We start from the raw sequence: 21,448 nt of genomic DNA, 5'->3' as shown, positions 1-21,448 counted from the left end.
AGGCAGACCCTGAAGTGCACGCATACCGGACCGCACCTTCCAGCTTACAAGTGGCTGATGTCAGTTTCCAGGCCACAGTGACCACACTCCTGTGTGACATCTCGATGGGCGTCCCACGTCCAATCGTTCCAGTCGAATGGCGCAGGAGAATTTTCGACACTATCCACGGGTTGTCACACCCTGGCATGAGAGCGTCACAACGACTCATGGCAAAGAAATTCGCCTGGAAGGGCATGCATCTCGACGTCCGTGACTGGACCAATACCTGCGTGAGTTGCCAGAAGTCCAAGATACAACGCCATGTTAAGGCCCCAGTCGCCACTTTTCCGGTTCCGGAGCGTCGATTCAACCATGTGCACGTGGACCTGGTTGGTCCTCTCGCTTCCTCTTGCGGGTACACTCAACTCCTCACGGTGGTAGACCGCACTACTACCAGGTGGCCAGAGGCAATTCCTTTGGTTGCCACCACAGCGGCAGACGTCTCCAGAGCCTTCATCTCGTCGTGGGTAGCTCGGTTCGGGGTACCGGCTGACATCTCATCCGCCAGGGGCCTCAATTTACCTCTGAGCTTTGGAACGCCGTAGCTCAAGGTTTGGGCACCAAGCTTCATCGTGCCACCGCCTACCATCCAGACGCGAACGGTCTGTGTGAAAGATTCCACAGGCCCCTTAAAGCCGCACTGCGTGCTAGTCTCCGTGGGCCTAGTTGGGTGGACAGGCTCCCTTGAGTGCTGCTAGGTCTTCGCACAGCGCTTAAGGACGACCTGCATTCTTCTTCAACAGAGCTGGTTGACGGCCAATCACTCAGAGTGCCTGGCGATTTTCTTCCTCCTCACACAGAACCCTGGTCCCCAGCTCAGCAGCTCGTCAGCCACCAGGAAGCAGCTAGGAATTTCATCCCAGTGCCTACGTCGCATCATGACCTGCAGCGCTCCCATGTCCCGGTGGATCTTAAGAGCGCAGAATACGTGTTCATTCGGCAGGATGCTCGCAAAAACCCGCTCAAACCGCCTTACACAGGTCCGTTCCGCGTCATCTCGTCAGGTGACAAGTCCTTCACAGTCGACGTCGGCAGTAAGCCTGACCACATCTCCATCGACCGGTTGAAACCGGCGCATCTGGATCTGAGCAAACCAGTCGTCACCGCTCAGCCGCTTCGTCGTGGTCGACTGCCGGTCCAGTACAGCCACAGTCATCTGCCGAGTCGCCAGTGCCCGCCTCACCGGGTCGACCACAGCCGGCCTCCTCTTCTCCTCTGCCTGCGGCATCATCCCAACCACAGCCAACGGCCAGTTCGTCTTCTAGCGCTCCGTTCCAGCTGCCGGGGTATCGCAGTCGGTCGGACAGACTCGTCAGACCCCCTTCTCGCCATACCTTCTCTGTTAAAAGCAATTCTGGCGGGGGGGTGCATGTGGCGGAACCACCAGAGGATTACGGACAATTGTATATAATTCCTTTTACAGCAATGTAGTACAGCTGGGGGCTGCACCTTTAATGTATCCGTTAACTGTACTAGGGCTTCTTTCCTGTACTCCGCGTGATGACATCATGCCGTCCGTCACGTGATCTCTCAACGGCGGGAAGAACGTGATGATGTCATGATGTCAGAGCTCGGAACCTGCTAGCAGTTGAGCTCGGAACCTGCTAGCAGTTGAGCTCGGAACCTTCTAGCAGTTTCCAGAGAGGCTTTCAAGCAGACCAGACCTATTTGCATTGTATCCTACAGTTTCCTGTACAGCTTCGTTTGTTCATTAAATTTTATTGTTTTTGATTTTCTGAGTCGATCTCAATTCTTCGGCTAGGAACCCCAGTTCCTACACCACCATACAATGCGCCAATTTTCTTTCCTTATTACTTCACTGATTTGATGGAGCCATTTGATTCCATACAGAACAGTTGTGTTCAGTACTTCAGGTCAGATCTCATTCACTCCTAATGCTTCTTCAGTCTTGAGTACCATAATTGACTTTGAGACCACTGCGGGCAAGAGTAGTTTTCTCCTGATGTGCATTTTAGCATTGCGGTTTGATTGTGGTATATCAGACTGAGGAGTTCCACAAAGAATTCATCCTATATCTTTCACTTTAATAACTGAAGTACCACACTGCTAAACAAACAGATGTGCTTTCCCCGCTGAGATTGTCTACCTGAGCATCAGTCAAGGATTGAACATGGGCCTGTTTAGCTCAAAACCATACTACACAGCACAGTTGCGCACTGAGCCATTGGAGTGGGAAAAAATTGGATAAGGGTAAATTCGGTCTCAAAGAGCATATAGATCAGAGGTAGCACTACAATGCTGTAACTTAGACCAGCTCTGTGTTCAAGCATGGTTGGGAATGTAGGATTATTGAGTTTATCCTTCATGCGCTGATCATTTTTAAAAAAAAATCATTCTCGGGATGTGGGTGTCGCTGGCAAGATCGGCGCTTATTTCCCATCCCTAATTGCCCTTCAGAAGGTGGTGGTGGGCCTTATCTGAGGAAGGATGTTCTTGCCATGGAAGGAGTTCAGCGAAGATTCACCAGGCTGATACCTGGGATGGCAGGAATGACGTATGAGGAGAGATTGGGTCGATTGGGCTTGTACTCGCTAGAGTTTAGAAGAATGAGAGGGGATCTCATTGAAACTTATAAAATTCTGACAGGACTGGACAGACTAGATGCAGGAAGGATGTTCCCGGTGGTCGGGGAGTCCAGAAACAGGGGTCACGGTCTAAGGATAAGGGGTAGGCCATTTAGGACAGAAATGAGGAGGAATTTCTTCACCCAGAGAGTGGTGAACCTGTGGAATTCTCTACCACAGAAGGCAGTAGAGGCCAATTCATTAAATATATTCAAGAAGGAGTTAGATATATTTCTTAAGGCTAAAGGGATCAAGGGGTATGGGGAGAAAGCCGGGACCAGGTACTGAATTTGGATGATCAGCCATGATCGCATTGAATGGCGGAGCAGGCTCGAGGGGCCGAATGGCCTACTCCTGCTCCTATCTTCTATGTTTCTATGTTTCTTGAACTGCTGCAGCTTGTGTGGTGAAGGTGCTCCCACAGTGCTGTCAGGTAGGGAGTTCCAAGGTTTTGACCCAGTGACCATGAAGGAGGGTAGCTTAGAGGTGATGGTGTTCCAATGCATCTGCTGCCCTTGTCCTTCTGGGTGAGGGAGGTTGCGGGTTTGGGAGGTGCTGCCGAAGAAGTCTTGGGGAGTATTCCATCACACTCCTGACTTGTGCCCTGTAAGTGGTAGAGAGACTTTGCAGAGTCAGGAGGTGAGCCACTCACCACAGAATACCCAGCCTCTGACCTGCTCTAGTAGCCACAGCATTTATGTGGCCGGTTCAGTTGAGTTTGTGGTCAATGGTGTCCAGGATGTTGATGGTGGAGGATTCAGCGGTGCTAATTGATGCCATTGAATGTCAAGGCGAGGTAGTTATGTTCCCTCTTGTTGGGAATGATCGTTGTCTGGCACTTGCATGGCGTGAATGTTACTTGCCACCTAGCTGCCCAACCCTGGATGTTGTCCTGGTCTTGTTGCTTGCGGGCACGGACTGCTTCATTATCTGAGAAATTATGAATTAAGATCATCCAGCCATGTTAACTTCAGCAGTGCACCCCATCCACTAGCTTAAACATCCTCTTAGGTTGCCCAATAATTATTACTGTTTCCCACTCAGATTGTGAGTAATCGTAAACCATTGCTTCTAGTTGCTGTTTATATATTTGTTTCTTTTTATTTATAACCTCTCAGGAATTAGACAACACACTGCATGCTAAGCACCACCTTGAAAGAGGAAACAGAATCCTACAGGACAGGCTGGACTCAACCCAACGAGCTTGGGAAGCTTCAAAGTTAGAGATAGGAAGCTGGGAACAGCGTTCCAAAGAGCTGGATGGGAGTTTGCTGACCAGTGTGTGTGAGGCCAAAGCGGTTCATAGTCAATTGGAGGCATTCAAGCATCAGCTGGCATCTCTGCTTGGCAAGACCAACGTGATAGTTGAACCCACTGAAAAAGCAATCAGAGAAAGAATCTGTGAAATTTGTAATAGTGAGGAAGATAAGAAAAGGGTAAGTGGTTTCTACACATTATAGAGAATGAAGGTAAGGGCCAAAAAGAGTTGTGAAAGAAGGCTCCATTTTAAAGATGAAGTGGAGTGGCAGACATTGGTTTGCCTAGCACCCGGGAAATTGGGGGGCTGGGGGTGGTGATCCACTGCCATAAGATCACCCATCTCCGCCCCTGCCTCAATCCATCTCCTGCTCATCCATACTCCAAACTCGACTATTCCAGCGCTCTCCTGGCCGGCCTCCCATCTTCCACCCTCGATGAACTTGAACTCATCCAAAACTCTGCTGCCCCGTATCCAAACTCGCACCAAGTCTCCTTCACCCATCACCCCTGTGCTCGCTGACTTACATTGGCCCCCAGTGCAACAATGCCTCAAATTTAGAATTCCCATCCTTGTGCTCATATCCCTCCATGGCCTCACTCCTCGGGGAGGGAAATGGATTTGAGGTACAGATCTAATTTAATGATGGAACAGGCTCAAGGGGCTGAATGGCCTCCTCCTGTTCCTAATGTCCCTATGTCCCTATGTTCCTGTATTAATCGAAGGTGCACCTCAGCTGTGAAATACAAAAACCTGGGCACAAAGCACAGGAAGTAGGTGTGGAGACCCATAATACCGGGTGTCAGTTCCTTTTCAAGTTGCCCTGTAATGTATTGTTCCCCGGAAAGGGGAAGTGGAGGAGGGGAAGAGTGCAGCTACCTACAAAGCGGCTGGCTGGCTAGGAGTTGACATATTCATGGGTTGGGAGCAGGCGTTCTTGCCACTCCTGCCTCATTTTCCTGTTCGATCACAAGCAAAACTTGAGGGTTGACTGGAAGAAGTGGGCTTCAGGCCCTACACTAGCCTCCCTCTTCCCTCTCCCTTCCCACTGCCCCCCACAATTGGAGAGAGGGCTGTAGGTGCCGGGGGTGGGGGGGTGTCGCGTGTCGGGGGCTTAGGCCTTCCCCAGGGATTCCTGAGGACCATATAAGTGACCAGAACCTGCAATCCAGGCGGGCTTTGATGAGGCCAGGCGCAGCACACTTACATGTTGAGGCGAGCCTGCGATTGGGACTGAACAGATTACCGGGCTCAATCAGAATATATGCGGAATAGTGAGGACCTTGTACCAGCCTGCTGCACAGACTCGCATAATCCTATGGTCAGGTGTTGCTGTAAGTCAATGTCTTTGACTTGCTGAATAGCTTACATGATCCTCAAGCACATACAAATGGAGGGATTTCTTCTTGGCATGAGTTTTATTTTGCTGGGGAAGTAGCTCATAAATAGTGAGAGGCTTTTGGGGAGCTTTGGGTATATTGGTTACCTTTTAGATAAGGTGATACAATTGGAGCTATTTGTAAAAATCCCAATGAATGTAATTGAATGCAATCTCTGAGTCGCCATCCGAGCCTCTATATTCCCTTCCCCTTTCCCAGTGCTCAGTGTCTACCTTTTCTCATTGTCCCGCGTTCCCTGGATGTGAGCACGCTATGGAAAAGCAAGCAGTTGCAGTTGACCCATATCAAAGTATCTCTTACTTACACGGGTAGATTTAAAGATGTGAAAAGATTGGTAAGAAACTGCAGGACACTGGAGAGCTGCATCACGACATGGTCTAAAAACCAAACACAAACTGTATTATTACATTAGGATGGTCATCACAAGATATTAATGGACAAGAAAGGCCATTCGGCCCATCTTAATTCATCTGTCCAGAGAGAGCCCAGTGTTCCACCCATTGCAGCATCCAATTGTTTCTTAAATTATTACAGGGTTTTTTTCATCCACTGCTATATCTGGAACTTTATTTTGTCATGTTGATCACCCTCGGGGGGTAATTTTTACTTTGTGCAATAGTGTAATTTGGGCGATAACGAATCGGCAGCCCGTCTTTCATTTCTCCCAATTTTTATTTCCATTGCAGTCATGTGATGTAGAACGGGCTGCCAATTCACTGTTGCCCAAAGTCAAAGTTACCCCCTCTGTGTGAAGAAGAATTTCCTGATATCAATTCCAAAATGACCTTTTACTAGTTTAATTCAGTGTCCCCTGGTTCTCCTCCTGCAGTTTAATCCAACAAGTTACAGCATTGCAGCTAAAGTTGTCAGGCTCCAATATGCTTTGATCATTTTACGTTCTATATGAGCTTTACATCAAGTCATGCAGTTTGGATAATCAAAGAACAATTTTACACTTTTAAGAGTCTTTTGAGCACAATCCAGACCTTTTCTCCCCAGGTAGCCCTCAGTTGGCTATCTTCAGTGCTTTTGGCATCAGTTGCAATGTGGGCTCATTAGGTTGTGAGAGAATCTACAATCACCGCATCAGAAGATTTGGGTTTTACAAAAACTTATTTTACCCCCCCCCCACCCCCCGTTGTCACTGCCAATTAAGAAAGTTCTTTGCTGCTCAACTTTGAACCTTGCTTGAAATTCTACATCAGCTGCAGGAGGCCTATCTGTCCCTTTGGCAGTCATGCTTAGGGTCTCCAGTTGCTTCCAAGGAAGGTCAGAGAGGCAGAGGCTCCAGAGATTCAGTGACTTGCAATGTGAGATAACCAAACCAGAGCATAAGAAGCAAGAATGAATAGAGAGGATAAAGCCAGTGGCAGGCCCATCTCTGTACCAGGCCATTTGTGTCTCCCTGGCAACGGTTTTTCAAAGACAGCCACAGGCGACTGTATATTGCTTCGAGTGAAAGTGCCCTCCACAGAGCCTGAGGCAGCTGCTTTCTCTGATGCCTTATACAGCTATCATGGAGAGCGGCAGAACATTCTTAGGCATTTCAGTCTCATCCATGAGGTGGCTCCTCCAACAATGCAGCACTCCCTCCATAAACGAACTCCAGGAATTTTCCTCGGGCTTTGCCCCGATCGGCGGCGTGACCTCGGTGGGAACCCTGTATACACCACATAAATGGGATTTCCGCCAACATTACGGTAGCCAATCTGGGGAACCCTCAGAATGATACCAGGGCTTAGAGGGTAAAATGAGAACAGGTTGCATAAACTTGGCTTGTATTCCCTTGAGTTTAGGAGATGGAGGGGCGAACTGATCAAGGTGTTTAAAATGTTAAACAGACTCCCCAGAAAATGTCCGTCGAGTGCAAATGGGGCAGAGACTCACCGTAAAGGGCCTCCGCCCCTTCCTCCTCTGCCTAACATCCCAGGAAGATGGAGCATCATACTGAGGAACATCAGGACCCGTAACTCCAACTCAGCCCTGGAGGAACTGGTAGTGTGTAAATAGTGCACCTGGGAGAAAATGTACACGCTTTACTAACATTAATGTAAATAATGTCACCAAGCGGAAAACTGGGAACAATGCTGAAATTGGCCGCACTTACCATTTCCTGCTTTGGCGCCAAACTCCATGGGCACCAGTAAAGAAAGAAAGCAAGACTTGCATTCATTTAGCACCTTTCATAACCTTGAGGACGTCCCAAAGCACTTTACAGCAAATGAAATACTTTTTGAAGTGTAGTCATTGTTGTAATGTAGGAAACGCAGCAGCCAATTTGCGCACAGCAAGGTCCCACAAACAGCCGTGTGATAATGACCAGATCATCGGTTTTTAGGTTGAAGGATAAATATTGGCCAGGACACCAGGGCGACCTCCCCTGCTCCTCTTCGAATGGTGCCATGAGATCTTTTATGTCCACCTGAGAGGGCAGACGGGGCCTCGGTTTAACATCATATCAGAAAGAAGGTGCCTCCAACAGTGCAGCACTCCCTCAGTACGGCACTGAAGTGTCAGCCAGGATTTTGTGCTCAAGCCTCTGGAGTGGGGATTAAAGGAACGGTAGCATAGTGGTAATGTCACTGGGATAGTAATCCTAGAGGCCTGGACCAATTATCCAGAGATGTGAGTTCAAATCCCACCATAACAGCTGGGGAATTTAAATTCAGTTAATTAAATAAATCTGGAATTTAAAAAAAAAAGCTATTATCAGTAATGGTGACTATGAAACTATCGGATTATTGTAAAAATCCATCTGGTTCACTAATGTCCTCTGGAAAGGAAACCTGCCGTCCTTACCTGGTCTGGCCTATATGTGATGTGGTTGACTCTTAACTGCCCTCTGAAATGGCCTAGCAAGCCACTCAGTTATAACAAATCGCTACAAACCAAAATAATAAAATTAAACCGGACGGACCACACGGCATGGACCTCGGCACCTGCTATGGACACAGTGACGGCACACCCAGCCCAGTCAACCCTCACCAACACCTGGAGACTCTTGCCAAAATTGGGAGAGCTGTCCCACAGACTAGTCAAGCAACAGACTGACAGAATCATACCTTTCAGCCAATGTCCCAAACTCCTCCATCACCATCGCTGGGTAGATCCTGTCCCACTGGCAGGACAGACCCACCAGGAGTGGCGGACAGTGGTATACAGACGGGAAGGAGTGGCCCTGGAAGTCCTCAACATTGACTCCGGACCCCATGAAGTCTCATGGCTTCAGGTCAAGCATAGGCAAGGAAACCTCCTGCTGATTACCACCTACCGCCCTCCCTCAGCTGATGAATCAGTACTCCGCCATGTTGAACAACACTTGGAAGAAGCACTGAGAGTAGCAAGGATGCAGAATGTACTCTGGGCGGGGGACTTCAATGTCCATCACCAAGAGTGGCTTGTTCGCACCACTACTGACCGAGCTGGCCGAGTCCTGAAGGACATAGCTGCCAGTCTGGGCCTGCGACAGGTGGTGAGAGAACCAAGACGAGGGAAAAACCTACTTGACCTCGTCTTCACCAATCTATCTGTCACAGATGCATCTGTCCATGACCGTATTGGTAGCAGTGACCATCGCACAGTCATTGTGGAGACGAAGTCCCATCTTCACACTGAGGACACCCTCCATCGTGTTCTGTGGCAGTACCACCGTGCTAAATAGGATAGATTCAGAACAGATCTAGCAGCTCAAAACTGGGCATCCATGAGGCCCTGAGGGCCAGCAGCAGAATTATATTCCACCACAATCTGTAACCTCGTGGCCTAGCATATCCCTCACTCTACCATTACCATTAAGCCAGGGGACCAACCCTGGTTCAATAAGGAGTGTAGAAGAGGATGCCAGGAGCAGCACCAGGCGTACTTAAAAATGAGGTGCCAACCTGGGGAAGCTGCAACACAGGACTACATGCATGCTAAAAAGCAGAAGCAGCATGCTATAGACAGGGCTAAGTGAACCCACAATCAACGGATCAGATCAAAGCTCTGCAGTCCTACCACATCCAGTCGTGAATGGTGGTGGACCATTAAACAACTAACGGGAGGAGGAGGCTCCATGGATATCCCCATTCTCAATGATGGTGGAGCCCAGCAGGTGAGTGCAAAAGACAAGGCTGAAGCATTTGCAACCATCTTCAGCCAGAAGTGCCTAGTGGATGATCCATATCAGCCTTCTTCTGAAGTCCCCACCATCACAGAAGCCAATCTTCAGCCAATTCGATTCACTCCACGTGATATCAAGAAACGGCTGAGCACACTGGATAATGCAAAGGCTATGGGCCCTGACAACATCCCGGCTGTCGTGCTGAAGACTTGTGCTCCAGAACTAGCCGCGCCTCTAGCCAATCTGTTCCAGTACAGCTACAACACTGGCATCTAGCCAACAATGGGAAAAACTGCCCAGGTATGTCCTGTCCACAAAAAGCAGGACAAATCCAATCCAGCCAATTACCGCCCCATCAGTCTACTCTCAGTCATCGGTAAAGTGCTGGAGGGTGTCATCGACAGTGCTATCAAGCGGCACTTACCAATAACCTGCTCACTGATGCCCAGTTTGGGTTCCACCAAGACCACTCGGCTCCTGACCTCATTACAGCCTTGGTTCAAACATGGACAAAGGAGTTGAATTCCAGAGGTGAGGTGAGAGTGACTGCCCTTGACATCAAGGCAGCATTTGACTGAGTGTGGCATGAAGGAGCCCTAGTAAAACTGAAGTCAATGGGAATCAGGGGGAAAACTCTCCACTGGCTGGAGTCATACCTAGCACAAAGGAAGATAGTTGTGGTGGTTGGAAGTCAATCATCACAACCCCAGGACATTGCTGCAGGATTTCCTCAGGGCAGTGTCCTAGGCCCAACCACCTTCAGCTGCTTCACCAATGACCTTCCCTCCTACATAAGGTCAGAAATGGGGATGTTCGCTGATGACTGCACAGTGTTCAGTGCTATTCATAACTCCTCAGATAATGAAGCAATCCATGCTCGCATGCAACAGACCTGGACAACATTCAGGCTTGGGCTGATAAGTGGCAGGTAACATTTGCGCCACAGAAGTGTCAGGCAATAACTATCTCCAACAAGCGAGAGTCTAACCACTGCTCCTTGTCATTCAATGACATTACCATCGCCGAATCCCCCACTATCAACATCCTGGGGGTCACCATTGACCAGAAACTTAACTGGACCAGTCACACAAATACTGTGGCAACAAGAGCAGGTCAGAGGCTAGGTATTCTGTGGTGAGTGTCTCACCTCCTGACTCCCCAAAGCCTTTCCACCATCTACAAGGCACAAGTAAGGAGTGTGATGGAATACTCTCCACTTGCCTGGATGAGGCTCGACACCATCCAGGACAAAGCAGCCCGCTTGATTGGCACCCCATCCATCACCTTAAACATTCACTCCCTCCACCACCGGTGTACCGTGGCTGCAGTGTGTACCATCTACAAGATGCACTGCAGCAACTCGCCAAGGCTTCTTCAGCAACACCTCCCAAACCCGTGACCTCTTCCACCTAGAACGACAAGGGCAGCAGACGCATGGAAACACCACCATCTCCAAGTTCCCCTCCAAGTCACACACCATCCTGACTTAGTAGCATGTTGCCGATCCTTCAATGTCGCTGGGTCAAATTCCTGGAACTCCCTACCTAACAGCACTGTGGGAGTACCTTCACCACACAGACTACAGCGGTTCAAGAAGACGGCTCACCACCGCCTTCTCAAGGTCAATTAGGGACGGGCAATAAATGCTGGCATTGCCAGCGACGCCCACATCCCATAAACAAATTTAAAAAACAAAATCCATTACCTTCTGACTCTGAGGTGAGGGGGTGTAGGGGGTGGCGCGTGAGTCCAGTCAATTATGCTTCTGACTGCCCGTGAGTGGTTCGACTCGCTCCCACGCCTCTGACATTCTCGACACCGGACTTAGGTACAGGTAGCGATACAGAAAAGACTCGAGTAGACAGGTGGTTTGGATGTAAGCAAAACTCAGGATTTTATTAAACAGGAAAAATGAATACAGTCTTAAGAGAAAATTACCAGTGTATAAAATTACAGGCGAATACAAATAACTATACTTATACAGGGAATGGGGAACACACGGCACATTGAGGGAAAACAACTATCTTAACAATCCCCTTATCCTTATCCCACCCCCTACACCTAACTAGATTAAGCTATGAGGGGCCAGAATTCATGCTCACAGCGGTGGGGTTCGGGGTTCGCTCTTGGTGCTCTCTGGAGCCTGCCGTCATCACATGGTCTCTGGGCGCTGCAAGGGCGTTGTCCAGGTTCGAGTACCCCAAAGTTTAAAGTCTCTGTTTGGGTACTTTACCTTGCAGGGATGATGATTCTTCTTCAGCCGACAGCTTGAGTTTGCATGAAGATAGTCGCAGGTTGGCTGAGGCTGAAGGCCCGATGATTCGAAGCCTACCCTCAGTTCATCTCCTCAGTTGGTCTTCCTCAGTTGGCCTTCCCTCCTCCCCTCGTCGCGTCCCGCCTCGCCTGGCCTGAATTGTCCGTTTCCGCCCGATGCAATGCCGGGGCGATGGAGTGGCAAAAGGCGCGGGCAAAGGCCAGGGGGTAAGCGTGGGATGGGGAAAGAGCGGCAGCCACGAGGGCGGGCAGAGGGAGAAGAGAAGAGAGCGATTGCTACTCGGGGTCTTCAATTATACTCTTTTCGAAAACCCTTATCTGCGTGCCAAATCAGGTTAGTTCTTTGTCTTAATCTTGGCGGGCTATTTTAAATAATGGTAGCAATCCATACTAACTGTTTTTAGATGGCCGGTAATCGCATCTACCGGCCCGATAATTGACTTGTTTTGTCAGGAATGTTCCTTGATGGGCCTGTCCAGCCTTGATGGCTTTCTTAATCTGTTTCAGATTATATATGTAAACTGCTTGATGGCCTTAACTATAGGCCTAACTGAATTTAGATTTGTCTCCAATTCGGTCTAATACATAATTCAAAGCCCTGTCTGGTTTCAAAATACAAAGTCTCTGTTCACAGACACTGCAGCTTTGGTTTCGATCCACAAGCTGTCTGCGTTGCAGAGTCCATTTAAAAATCTTACAGGCTTTCTGCCACGAGGCACGGACGCCATCTTGGGTACCCTTTTTGATTTAAAATGTCCATGCAGGGTCCCGTTTATTAATAACAACCTTTGGGGAAATGTAGAAATTTTGCAAATCTAATACTCCCCCCTGTGATACTAAAACTTGCTTGAAGTATCATACTTTTAAGGTGAGCAAAATTTGTCTGACCCTCCATAGTCAACCTTCCCCTGTAATTACTTATCTAATATACCCACGATACATGCACATCCCATTCCGCGAAAATGTAGTGTACATCAGCATACAGAGAGTAAAATTACAGACTTTACACACACATCCAAGCATGGAGGGGGTCCAACACCCCTGCACCATTTGGTACACATATCTTTATTAAACCACGTCGCAAAAAAACCAAAAGAAAAAACCTTTATTAAAAATAACAAACGCAAAAGAAACAACAATCCTTTAATCAAAATACAGGGGAAAAGACTTAAACTGGCGTATCTCGCTCCACCTTTACATAATGTTCCTTCCAAATCCTCTGGTTTCGGAATTCTGACCTCCGACCTTTTCCCTTACACTGAATACAAACTAAATACAACACTATTCCTAACTGGCAAACCACGAGAATGTGGGAAGCCAGTCTGGTCCACGAAGGGACCTCTATGTTATTGAAAATGTTCCACCAGGGTGGAGTCACAATATCCAATATCTTAGTCCCTATCTCTACTGTTTTCTGTTCGAGAGTGTAAAAATGTTTCTGCGAAACTATAATGGCTTTGAGTATTTTGGTAAGGTGTTAAGGGAGAGGGGGAATTTCGTAGCCAAAGTGCACTACGTACTTCTGCATATCCGTAAAATTATCCTTCACAGTGAGGTGAACAGTGGAGGGTTCAGGAATGGGGACAATTCGCTCCTGGGCCACTTGAACTTCTGCCTTGGGTTTAAAACAGAAACTGCTGTCACTGACCGGACACCAGCTATGCTGTCCATGCTGGTAGTGGGACGCGCCGGTGGTGACACAATATGTCCCACCTCCTATATATGCTATCTGCGGGGGAACATGGCCTTGTGCCATTGCCTCCATTGTACAATTTATAGGCTTTGCGTCAGCAGCTCTGAACCCACACTACGGTTTCGAATAGGCATTCAAGTGCTGGGGACACAAGATTATGTGTGCTCCCCGGGTTGGGCACCCTGAGAGGTCAGTACCTGTCATAGCGTGCTACCACTTAATGACGGTTGTGTCTCAAGGGGTTTTATACTCTTACCTATATAACAATTAAGAAGGACTCCGGGGTGGAGAGTTTAGTTAACAGCCATTTTATTTCCAATGTGCTTCTTCACTCAATGCACTACGTTTTCCATAGTGCATTGCAAATCACCACTACGGTATCCCATGTGGGACAATTCTAATACACATTCAAATACACAACATATTTCCTCCCCCTTAAAATAGAATGTCCACAAAACAGAATAACTGAAAATGACTATAACTTTGGAAGAGAGGGTAGACTGCCTCAACATTCCGCTAACCCTGGGGATTATTCTGCCACATGCACACAGGTTAGCACTAACTAACTAAGGCGCTCTGGAGGCTGCCTTTCTCTTTGGGGGTAATGCCTAGTCTCAGGAGCAGGCTCTGGCTGGCTCTCCCGTGACCCTGCAGGCATGGCTTCCTCCCTCGATGGCACAAGAGTGGATGGTGCCACTGTCTCAGGGTTGGACGACCAGTCCCTGCTGGAGCCCCCAGAAGGTCCTTGATCCTCTGTTTCTTGGGTTACCTGTGGCGACTGTCTTGGCAGTAGCTGGTCTACATGGCGTCTCCATGTTCGGTTGTCTCCGGTGCGGACTCGGTATGAAATGGGGCCCGTCTTTTGAATGACCATAGCCGGGACCCACCGCTCCGGGGTGGTGTAGTTACGCACGAGGACTTTGCCCCCCCACCACAAAGTGTCGTTCTTTGGACCTCTGAGCTCGTCTGCTGACTTGATCCTGCTGATTGGCGTGCACCACTACTTCTGTGGACGTTGGCCTCAGCAGGTCAAGGCGTGTCCGTAGCTGCCTTCCCATGAGTAGGCAAGCAGGAGATGCTCCAGTCATAGCATGAGGCGTGTTTCGGTATTTCAGCAAGAAAGCATTCAGGCGCTGCTTTAGAGGAGCATCACTTCTTGCCGCTTTCAACGCGTGTTTCAGCGTTCTGACAAATCTCTCTGCCAATCCATTCATGGATGGATGATAAGGCGCAGAGAACGTGTGCTGGATTCCATTGATCTTGAGGAACTCCTCCATCTCCTGGGATGTGAACTGTGTTCCATTGTCGATTACGATCTGCTCCGGCAAACCAAATCGCCCGAACATCTCTCTCAGAGTCTCGATGGTTTTCTCCGTAGTGGTAGTGGACATTACTGCAACCGCCGGCCATTTGGAATGGGAGTCCACCGCGACCAGGAACATCGCTCCGTCCACTGGTCCCACGAAGTCCAGATGGATCCGTTGCCACGGTGTCGCCGGCCATTCCCATGGATGCAGTGGCGCTGCTCTTGGCGTATCCCTGGTTGTCTCGCATGATAGGCATGATTTCGCTTCAACTTCAATTTCATGATCCAGACCGGGCCTTCGTGCCAGCTCCTTCATCCGGACAATACCACAATGTCCTGAGTGCAGCTCGTTGAGGACATGTTTCCGCAGCTTTGGTGGTATGATCACTCGCATGCCCCAAAGGAGGCATCCTGACGTGACAGACAACTCCTTCCCTCTTGACAGGTAAGGTAGGAGCTCAGGTGGTGTGTCTGACACCCGTGATCCGTCTCCTCGCATCACCCGATCCAGCACCTTGGATAACGTAGGGTCCATTCTGGTCTCTTTCTTGACCTGCCAGGCCGTGACAGGGGCATTGCTCACCATGTCAAAGTAGAAAATCTTCTGCTCACAGCCTTCAGAGGGCACAGGCAGCGGAAGTCTTGACAATCCGTCCGCATTGCCATGTGCTGCTGACCTCCGGTATTTGATGTTGTAATTGTGAGCGCTTAACATCAGCGCCCAGCGCTGCATCCTGCACGCTGCCAGGGAGGGTATTCCTGTGTGTGGACCAAAGATCGATGTCAGAGGACGATGATCCGTCAGCAAGGTGAATTTCCTTCCGAACAAGTAGTGATGGAACTTTTTGATTCCAAAGATGATGCCCAAAGTCTCTTTTTCGATCTGCGGGTATTTCACCTCCGCCTTGCTCAGGGACCTTGACGCGAATGCAATCGGCTTGTCTTCGCCTGAGGGAAAGATGTGGGACACGACCGCGCCAACGCAATAAGGCGACGCGTCACAGGCCAGCTGAATCTGCAATGACAGGTCAAAGTGCGTCAACACTCTGGGGTTAGCGTGCAAAATTAAGGCACATGGGATTGGGGGCAAGGTATTGACTTGGATAGAGAACTGGTTGGCGACAGAAAGCAAAGAGTTGGAATAAACGGGTTGTTTTCCAAGTGGCAGGCAGTGACTAGTGGGGTACCGCAAGGTTCGGTCCGAGGACCCCAGCTGTTCACAATATATATTAATGATCTGGACGAGGGAATTGGATGTAATATCTCCAAATTTGCAGACGACACAAAGCTGGGTGGGGAGGGTATGCTGTGAGGAGGATGTCGTGAAACTCCAGTACGATTTGGACAGGTTGGGTGATTGGGCAGAAACATGGCAAATGCACTATAATGTGGATAAATGTGAGGTTGGGTGGCAAAAACAGGAAGGTAGATTATTATTTGAATGGCAATAGATTGGGAGAAGGGGAAGTGCAAAGAGACCTGGGTGTTCTTGTGCACCAGTCGCTGAAGGTAAGCATGCAGGTGCAGCAGGCGGTTAAGAAGGCAAATGGTATGTTGGCCTTCGTAGCAAGAGGGTTCGCGTACAAGAACAAGGATGTCTTGCTGCAGTTGTACAGGGCCTTGGTGAGACCGCACCTTGAGTATTGTGTGCAGTTTTGGTCACCTTACCTAAGGAAGGACGTTCTTGCCATGGAGGGAGTGCAGCGAAGATTCACCAGGCTGATACCTGGGATGGCAGGAATGACGTACGAGGAGAGATTGTGTCAATTGGGCTTATACTCACTGGAGTTTAGAAGATTGAGAGGGGATCTCATCGAAACCTATAAAATTCTGTCAGGTCTGGACAGACTAGATGCAGAAAGGATGTTTCTGATGGCCGGGGAGTCCAGAACCAGGGGTCACAGTCTAAGGATAAGGGGTAAGCCATTTAGGACTGAAATGAGGAGGAATTTCTTCACCCAGAGAGTGGTGAACCTGTGGAATTCTCTGCCACAGAGGGCGGTGGAGGCCAGTTCATTAAATATATCCAAGAAAGAGTTGGATATATTTCTTGAGGCTAAAGGGATCAAGGGATATGGGGAGAAGGCAGGGACAGGGTACTGAATTTGGATGATCAGCCATGATCTCATTGAATGGCGGAGCAGGCTCGAAGGGCCGAATGGCCTACTGCTGCTCCTATCTTCTATGTTTCTATGCGTCAGTCAAAGCTGCTTTGGCTTTCTTGAATGCAGCTTCGCACTCCTTCGTCCACGCCCAAACCTTGCCCTGACACAGCAACTCATGTAATGGCTTCAACAGTGATGCCAGCTGTGGAATAAACTTTCCGTAATATTTCAGGAGACCTACGAATGACCGCAGCTGGCCGACATTTGTAGGTGCAGGAGCGTCGGCAATGGCTTTCACTTTCAACGGTGCTGTGTGTAGGCCGTCCGCGTCGATGACATGGCCTAGGTAATCCACTGATGGCTTGAAAAATTTGCATTTGTCCTTGCGAATGCGTAAGCCATATTCTTCAAGTCTTCCCAGTGTCTTCGTCAGGTTCTGCAGATGCTCGTTGTCGTCCTTTCCTGTGACAAGGATATCGTCGCGATAACGTACCCCTGGAATGCCGCTTAAGATCTGGTCCATAGCCCGCTGAAACAATGCTGGTGCTGACGTTATACCAAAGGGTAGGCGGCAGTACCTGTAGAGGCCCTTGTGGGTGGTGATGGTGAGGTACTTCTGTGAGTCCTCTTCTACATGCATCTGCAAGTAGGCTTGGCATAGATCAATTTTGCTAAACTTCTGACTGCCTGCTAGACCCCGCGAAAAGATCTTCAATGATGGGGAGGGGGTACTGTTCAGCTGAGAGCACAGGATTCACTGTTACTTTGAAATCTCCACATAAGCGAACCGCGCCGTCACTCTTCTTCACTGGTACCACGGGCGTGGCCCACTCACTGTGCGAAACCGGTACCAGGATCCCTATCTTGACCAGACGCTCCAGGTCAGCCTCCACCTTTGGTCTGAGGGCGTAGGGAACGTTCCTGGCCTTCAGGAATCATGGCTGGCTGTCAGGCTTCACCTTGAGTTTGACCGTAATCCCCTTCATACTCCCCAATTCTCCATCAAAGACAGCCACATGCTTTGTCAACACTGCCGCTCGCCCCACCTCTTCGACTGACACCGCATTCACTTTTTTCCAATCCAGATGAATTTTCTCCAACCATGGCCTGCCCATCAGGGATGGATAGTCACCCTTGACCACATAAACTGGCAGCATCACGGTTTGTCCATTAAGCTCCACCTTGACCTCTGTCTTACCTAGCATTGGGACTGTTTCCCCAGTGTTGGTCTTTAAGATGAGCTTGGCCGGCGTCAGTGATAGGTGGTTCAGTTTTTCTTTGAATAGCTTCTCTGAAATCAAGGAGACAGCGGCCCCCATATCCAGCTCCATTTTGACCGGTATTCCCTCTAGTAGTGGAGTGACTCCATAGCCTGATGCGCCTCCACTCACCGTTAACACATGGAGATTCCGCTCCCCATCAGAGTCTGTGTCACTGTCTTCCTGTTCTTGTTTCACCATGTGTAGGTTTTTCTTTTTAGAACGCCAGTTGGATGTGTTTCCTTGTTTGTTTTTGTGTGTCTCTGTGTAGGATTGTTTGCTTTGCCCTTTACACACACGTTCAATGTGTCCTTTTCACATTTCCGACAGGTCAGGTCTTTACACCAGCAGTCAGATGGCTGATGACCTGACCTTCCACATCTGTAACACTCTCTGGCGCCCCTTGCATGCTTATCCGGTGTAGCTGCTACCCTGTGCACTCTTGTTGCAGCCCCCAACAGCTGTGCATCTTTAGCTGCTAACTCCACAGACACAGCGAGCTCCACTGCTGATTTAAGCGTCAGTTTGTCAGTCGTGAGCAAGCGCTTCTGTGTTGCTTCACATCTTAATCCACACACAAACCTATCACGGACAGTGTCATTTAGAGTTTCACCAAACTCACAATGCTCAGTTAGCTTCTTTAGCACTGCAACATATTCGGCTATGGACTCACCCTCCCCTTGGTTTCGTTTGTGAAACCTGAACCTCTCGGCAATCAGCAGCGGCTTGGGTGCGAAATGTGTTTCCAAAACTTCCACAATCTGATCATATGTCTTACCGCCGGGCTTATCCGGGTGCATCAAACTCCGTAACAAGCCAAATGTTTTTGCTCCGATCACACTGAGGAACGTCGCCACTTTCACATCATCTTTAATGCCATTTGCAGTCACGAAAAATCTGAAACGCTCTGTATAAGCACTCCATTGCTCCGCCGTTTTATCAAATGGTCCAAACGCTCCGGTTAGCATAGCCATTTTGTTATTTTTTTTTTCTTTACAGTCCTTTTCCACCACTTCGTTTCACTGTATCGTTACTCTCCCGCTTCTTAATTGTGTAACACACGAACCGCCACCTTTACGAGGCGATTGCATCAGCACTAAACTGCGGGCGCGCCATTAAGAAAAGACAGGAACTTCTTACTTTAAACATCGCCGATTCCTGTGCAAAGTGATGCGCAAGTCCGTCGTCCTTGTCGCCAGTTTTGTTGTGTCTCGAGGGGTTTTATACCCTTACCTATATAACAATTAAGAAGGACTCCGGGGTGGAGAGTTTAGTTAACAGTCATTTTATTTCCAATGTGCTTCTTCACTCAATGCACTACATTTCCCATAGTGCATTGCAAATCACCACTACGGTATCCCATGTGGGACAATTCTAATACACATTCAAATACACAACAGTGACGTAAGGCGGGACCGCTGTGAAACGAACGTGTGCACCCTCTTGAATGATTCCAATGTTTTCAACCCTGTATACCGGCGCGGGTCGGGCTGCCCTACCCATGACCGGCATCCTAACTACTACTACCATGATTGCGTGGTTGGACCGTCCACAATCAACGGGGACTGGATAGGCTTCGGAGGCTAGCCGGAGTTGGCACGGGCTCAATGCATTCTCAAAAGGGTGGAGGGCTCCGAGGTGCTTGTTGCTAATCCAGGAGGGGACCAAACCCTGTTTTAAATCCTCCAGATTACTGTGGCCCTTGCCCAGTAACCACGCCCCGTATAACACGCACACCTCATTCTGCGCAGCCTGGTCAGAAGCATTTCTGTCCTCCCTTATGAGAGCATTTACCGTCTTTGCGTGCTTTTCCAACTCGGCTATGATCTCCTTTAAATGGACCGTCATGGCCTGGTCCTCATGCAACTCTGAGCCCACTACAGGAAACTCTTTTTTATCCGGCACCGACGGGACCGGCGTGGTGCCGGTTTATCATAAAGTCCGGATTACCGAGAGTTCTAGTTAAAAGGTACGAGAGCTGAGTGCTCCGTATACAGCAACAAACCCAGGCTTCCCTGTTGCTTAGCAACAGGTGCAGGAACAATGGCCACAAGATCCAAGCATCCCTGTTGCTTAGCAACAGCTGCAGCCACACCGGATTGCACAGCCACAGATCGAGGAACGGCCAGTAATATGAAGTAAAACTTATCTGAACCTACTCCTGAATTTTACCGGTTAACCGAGATTTCCGGTTATTTAGGTGCCGGTAAATCGAGAGTTTCCTGTACCTTGTTCTCATCCAGTAATATCCTTTTTAACTGTGTTTTTAAACCGTTTATCTGGGTCTGCAGCTCTATGTCATCCAAGCTGTTGATGACAGAGGACCCAGTATTAAACGCAGTAAAACATCATTCCATACTCCCCTTCTTTGCCTCCCTGCATTACCCAAAAATTCTCGGTGTGTGGTGTACTGTTCGGTCTTGTCCACGTGGGCAAAATCGAACTCGTAAAATTCCTTGAACATGTCCTTTAATAGGGCCTGGTATAACTGCTCTGTTTCTTTGGGGCACCACTCCAGTAAATGTACCTCGGTGAGATTTAAAATCACGGAGGCTACCGCGTAGTGTACCCCCGGTACAGCATCTGATCGGTGTGGACTAGTACTAACCCATTCCCTGGTCCCTTGGTGGCGGTGGGGCAACCTTCCCTGGATAACCTCGCCGCCTGCGCCGTGGGCAGAGGCTTATGGGGGTGGGTTACCAGCTCAGTGGCATTGACTGGGATCTGGGAATATGGGACCGCACTCACCTTCCAGCTGGCATCCCACCTTATCCCCTTCCCGGTGTCGTGCCACTGCTGGTGGAACATAATGGATATGCCTGCGGGGCAGACCGTCTCTGACCCCCACATACAGATATAAATCCCTTGATCCGGTTCCCACCACTTGTCCCAACACACGCTTAGTCCTCCATGAGTCCCGGTAATCGTCCAATGGGTGTTGTTTTCCAACCGTTCCCTCTCGACTTCGGGGTTCCTCATGTCCTTGCTCAACTTCCTGAGCCACCACCACCTATCCAGTGGAATGTGTCCTTTACATGTCAAACATATTCGCTTTCCAACGGTGACCCTCGTGGTAACGACTCGTATCCTGGGGCACAGGAGGGAGGCTTCCCCGTACGTGAATCCGGTTTGGCTGGAGTACTGAGACGAATTGGACCACAGCCATCCTGGCCACCTTCCCTCGTGGAAGTAGACGGCGGTCTCCTCCGCATCCCGTTCACCGCTCCCATCGATCGTTAGGGGCGCCTTGTCTCCCGAACACCCGTAGATGTGGGAGTCTTGGACGTCGCCCCTCCTCTCCACACTCATCCCGATCAGGGCGAATAGGATCACGATCCATTCCATCCCGAAAATCTTTCTGCAAAAGATACAAAAACATGCAGCCAGGTCCCCAAGAGATTCTCTGGCTTGGTGAAGCATGGTCGGG

At 49.3% G+C, this 21,448-nt stretch overlaps 1 protein-coding gene across 3 annotated transcripts in view; it reads left to right on the top strand.

The window, feature by feature from the left end:
• ccdc170 (coiled-coil domain containing 170) overlaps nucleotides 1-21,448 on the top strand; it is a 164,101-nt gene that overhangs the window by 45,329 nt on the left and 97,324 nt on the right. For 2 of the 3 annotated variants that reach the window (XM_085981822.1, XM_085981821.1), the window contains one exon: nucleotides 3,743-4,060. The exons of the other annotated variant lie outside the window; for it this stretch is intronic. In XM_085981822.1, coding sequence (XP_085837948.1) covers nucleotides 3,743-4,060 — 318 coding nt within the window. The remainder of the gene's footprint in view (nucleotides 1-3,742; nucleotides 4,061-21,448) is intronic. 3 annotated transcript variants of the gene reach the window in all.

Source organism: Somniosus microcephalus, chromosome 3, assembly GCF_052327205.1.
Source record: "Somniosus microcephalus isolate GS21.2 chromosome 3, FLI_Smic_1.0, whole genome shotgun sequence".
NCBI lineage: Eukaryota > Metazoa > Chordata > Chondrichthyes > Squaliformes > Somniosidae > Somniosus > Somniosus microcephalus.
Note: the sequence above shows the minus strand (reverse complement) of the source record. Positions and strands in the feature narration are given on the sequence as shown.